Raw genomic sequence first — 4,726 nt, forward strand, 5'->3', positions numbered from 1 at the left:
TTTACACCTTGGTATGAAGGCAAAAGGAAATGGACTGAAACACTGAGTGTGACTTGAGCATATATGGGACCTCAAAGCCCACCCCCATAGTGACACACTTCTTCCAACAAGGCCACACCAACTCCAACAAAGCCACACCTCCTAATAGTGCCACTCCTTTTGGGGGCCATTTTCTTTCTAACCACCACAGACCTTAAAAAAAATCAACAAATGAAAATGAGAGCTAGCTGCAGAAGAAAGGAGGTAATAAGTAGAAGAAATACATACTCAACCGTAGAGGGAAGTGATTGTTTTGTCTTCACAGTTGAGTAGGCTTGTGGAGGTTATTGTATAGGTATGTATAATCACTTATTCTTACATGGAGAAAGATCAACATTTACATCAAAAGAGTTTTCTCCTCAGTGTTTTGTCCAAGGCAACCTTCACCTCCTTGTTCCTCAGGCTGTAGATCAAGGGGTTGAGCATGGGGATCACTGTGGTGTAGAACACAGAAGCTACATTCTCCTGGGCCAGGGAACTGGCTGTGGAAGGCTTTAAGTACATGAATGCAGTGGATCCATAGAACAAGCCCACAGCTGCAAAGTGGGAGCTGCAGGTGCTGAAGGCTTTGGACTTGCCCTCAGTGGAGCTAATTCGAAGGATGTTGGACAGGATGAATATATAGGAAATGAGTACTGTTAAGCTTGTGACAATAATGTTGAACCCAGCTAAAAAGAAGACAGTCATCTCCACATCATAGGTACTAGAACAGGAGAGTTTCATGAGGGGGAAGATCTCACAGAAGTAGTGGCCGATGAGGTCCGCACAAAAGTCTAGTTTTAACGTGAGGCCAGTCTCTATTGTTGAGCCAATGAGTCCCATGGCATAGACAAAAGCTATCAGCAGGGAGCAGAGGGCAGGAGACATGATGATGTTGTAAAGCAAGGGGTGGCAGATGGCCACATAGCGGTCATAGGCCATCACAGTGAGCATGTAACACTCAGCAATGACAAAAACAAGGAAGAAGTAGAGCTGTGACATGCACCCCCCATAGGAGATGAGGTTTCTTTGAGATACAAAGTTGATGAGCATTTTGGGGGTAATGACAGAGGAGTAGCAGAGATCCAGGAGTGACAGGTTGCTGAGGAAGAAGTACATGGGGGTGTGAAGATGTGTGTTGAGTCCAATCAAGGTGATCATGCCCAGGTTTCCCACCATGGTGAGCGTGTAGATCCCCAGGAAGAGGAGAAAGAGGGGCAGCTGGAGCTCTGGCCTGTTGGTTAACCCCCTGATGATGAACTCTGTCACCGTGGAGTGATTTTCTGCAGCCATTGTGTCTGGATGGGAGTCCTGTGGGGTGAGAGAGAAGGAACTTGTGAGGGGCTGTCCTTGTTCTTCTTGGAGCAGCTGGTTTTCTGCATTTGACACTTGCTGAGCTGCCCTGGTTGTGGCAGATGCATCTTCTCCACTCTGCTGCTCGTTGGCGTCAGAGCTAACCTAGGATTTCAGAGATCTTGAAGCTGAGAGCCATAGGGGAGAGATCTGAATTTCTTACTGTTTTCACAAATGTCTCAGAACTGTGGTTCTGGGCCAGCAGTTACCTTCTTACACAAATTATCAGGTTTCATTTCATAGGCATTAAACTGAAAGTTTGTGTTGGAGACCAGGATTCTGTTTCAGCAGTTTCTCTAGGGATGTTGATGTTTCTCAACTCTGTAACTAATCAGTAGTATTTTCATAGTTCATAATTGTCATGTGTGCAATTTCCTTTAAAAATTTATGCGTATGTGTGTTTGCCCGAGTGTAGGTGTGTGTATCACGTGCATGCAGGAGTCTGTGGAGGTCAGAAGAGGCATCAGATTCCCTGGAACTGCAGTTCCAGACATTTGTGAGCAGCCATGTTGGTACTGAGAATGGAACCTGTGCCCTCTGCAAGAGCAGTAAGTGCTCTTAACTACTGAGACATCTCTCAGGCCTCATCTATGCAATTTCTAAATAATCAGTTAATGAACATTCAATATATGAAATAGGTGCCCTGTCAGGATGACCTGATCAGGATGATTCCTCCCTTATTGAGTTGCAAGACAAGTTCTGTGTCTGAGACACAGTAACATCAATTGAAAAGTTGGTTGTGGAAGTATCATGGGACAAATCACATTTAAAAATATTCATTCCAAAGTTGAGCAAGATGACTCACACATAGGATCCCAGCACTCAGGAGGTGGAGGCAGGAGGATTGCTAGGAGTTTGAGTACAGCTGGACTATACAGTGAAACTGTTTCATAACACAAATAAACAAAATTTCACTTAAATACTATCTTTCTATGAAAATAGGAGTTGGTGTCTAGTAGTCTCAGTGACTCAAAATCCTTGAGATTCTTACCTGTGGTCCCAGGTGTTTTTGTCCCCAGTGTCACCTGCTTTGTGTGACCACCTGGAGCATTTAGAAAGCACCGATGCCTGGATTATGTCCAGATGCTCGGAGCACACAGTATTATCTTCAGGGAATGTCCACAGGTAACTTATGGTTATTACTAATTTCAGAAAATAGTATCAAAACATGGCACCCTCAGACTTCTAATGGCAAATACTGAGATTGTAGACATGTCTGTAGGAAGCATCCATCTATGTTGCTGAATACGTTATCCACAAATTTCTTCTTGCATTGGAAAATGTATTTCTTTTTTTAAAAATTTAAAAGTGTTCACTGGGTTTTACATTTCTATCAGAGATCAGTATTATTATTATTATTATTATTATTATTATTATTATTTTTTTGTTTTGTTTTTTAAGACAGGGTTTCTCTGTGTAGCTTTGCGCCTTTCCTGGAACTCACTTGGTAGCCCAGGCTGGCCTCGAACTCACAGAGATCTGCCTGCCTCTGCCTCCCGAGAGCTGGGATTAAAGGCGCGTGCCATCACCGCCCGGCGAGATCAGTATTATAAATGCCAAAAGTTCTGGGTTAAACGTGTGGAGAAGCATTTTTGAGAAAATCAATGTGCCAGAGAGACTTGGAATTGAACTCACATGTGTTGTCTCTAGTTTCTTCCTTTGACTTTGATGTGAAGTCTTGGAGTGCCCACCTGCCCTCTAAGAAATGTGTGACTCGGGCAGGTTGTGTCCCCGACATCCTAGGATGTGCACAGAAGAAGAGCAACACTGTCCAACAGTTTGTTGTTTCTTAGGAAATTAAAACACTGAAAGTTACATTTTATCTGAAGTTACCCAGATCTTTAAAAAATTTTTTTAAATTAAAAATAGATTATTTTAATGCCAGCACTGGGGAGGCAGAGATAAGTGTTACTCTATGAGTTCAAGTCCAGCCTGGTGTACATGTGAGTTCCAGGACAGCCAAGGCTACACCGAGAAACCCTGTCTGAAAAAAGAGGAGGAAAAAGAAAAAAAGAAAAAAGATTCTTCTCTCATATAATATATCTGATCACATGGGACACAAGAGTCAGTTGAAGGACTGTGACACCTGGTCTCTTCTGTATTTGTTCAACTCCCTTGTTTTCTGTGTCTTCTCTTTGTGAGTCACTTCATCACCGCTTAAAACTAATTTATCAAATTTTGGAGCTATATGAAGGATATTGAAAAATTTACTGCACTTTTAAAAATCAAAAGTGCCATACATGTATTGTACTTATTAGAGATTCAGATAAACAATAACAAAACAACAAAGAAAGATCCCAAACAAGAAAAAATTCACAAAATATATGAATATAAATATGGCTTCTCACTTAAAACATAGTATTAGTAGGAATTTTTTGTATATTTGCATCACATGTTATGATAATGCATTATGATAAAATATTCCTTACATTCTAAGAGATAAGAACTTTTGAATGTCTCCACCAGAGTCAATAACACACCTTGAGGTTACTTAAGACTTGAGAGTGCTATCCTACTGTGTACTCAGTATATTTGTTTAACCTGCCTTTAAGAGGACAATGTAGCAATCAACTTTAATTGCCTCCATGTAAGCAACTTTTACAACCTAAGCCCATGCAAAGCTGTAATCTTTTCTTTTATTTAAATCTTTATTTCATACGATATATTATGATCAGATCTGAATTTCTTACCAGTTTCACAGTTGTCCATCCCCCAACTCTTCACAGATCCTTCCTACCTCCCTATCTGCCAAATGTTTTCTCTCTCATAGAACAACTAAAAACAAACAGAAAACTGGCAAACCCTCAAAATCAAAACAAACAAACAAACAAACAAACAAACAAACAAACAAAACCCCAGAATGACTAAGATCAAAAACACAATTTACAGTGCATGTTGGAGATGAAATGGAGCAAGAACACTCTTCCGTTGCTGGTGGGAGTGCAAACTTGTACAGCCACTTTGGAAATAAATATGGCAGTTTCTTAGAAAATTGGGAATCAATCTACCTGAAGATCCAGCTATACCACTCTTGGGCATACACCCAAAGGATTCTCAGTCTCCCACAAGGACATTTGCTCAACTGTGTTCATAGCAGCATTATTCATAATAGCCAGAAGCTAGAAACAACCTAGATGCCACTGAACCGAAGAATGGATAAAGAAAATGTGGTACATTTACACAATGGAGTATTACTCAGTGGTTAAAAAAACAACAATGATATCATGAAATTTGTAGGCAAATGGATGGAGCTAGAAAAAAATCATCCTGAATGAGATGACCCATACTCAGAAGGTACATGGCGTGTAATCACCTATAAGTTGATATTAGCTATAAAGTAAAGGATAACCATGCC

The 4,726-nt window shown here is 40.8% G+C and overlaps 1 protein-coding gene across 1 annotated transcript; it reads right to left on the reverse strand.

Annotated features, from left to right (window-relative positions):
- Positions 1–381: 381 nt before the first annotated feature.
- Positions 382–1,311, reverse strand: LOC128103363 (olfactory receptor 151-like). Its single transcript, XM_052727659.1, has one exon. It carries the CDS (start codon positions 1,309–1,311, stop codon positions 382–384), a length of 930 nt encoding a protein of 309 aa, XP_052583619.1.
- Positions 1,312–4,726: the final 3,415 nt, after the last annotated feature.

Source organism: Peromyscus californicus, unplaced genomic scaffold, assembly GCF_007827085.1.
Source record: "Peromyscus californicus insignis strain IS unplaced genomic scaffold, ASM782708v3 Scaffold_11__1_contigs__length_118956290, whole genome shotgun sequence".
NCBI lineage: Eukaryota > Metazoa > Chordata > Mammalia > Rodentia > Cricetidae > Peromyscus > Peromyscus californicus.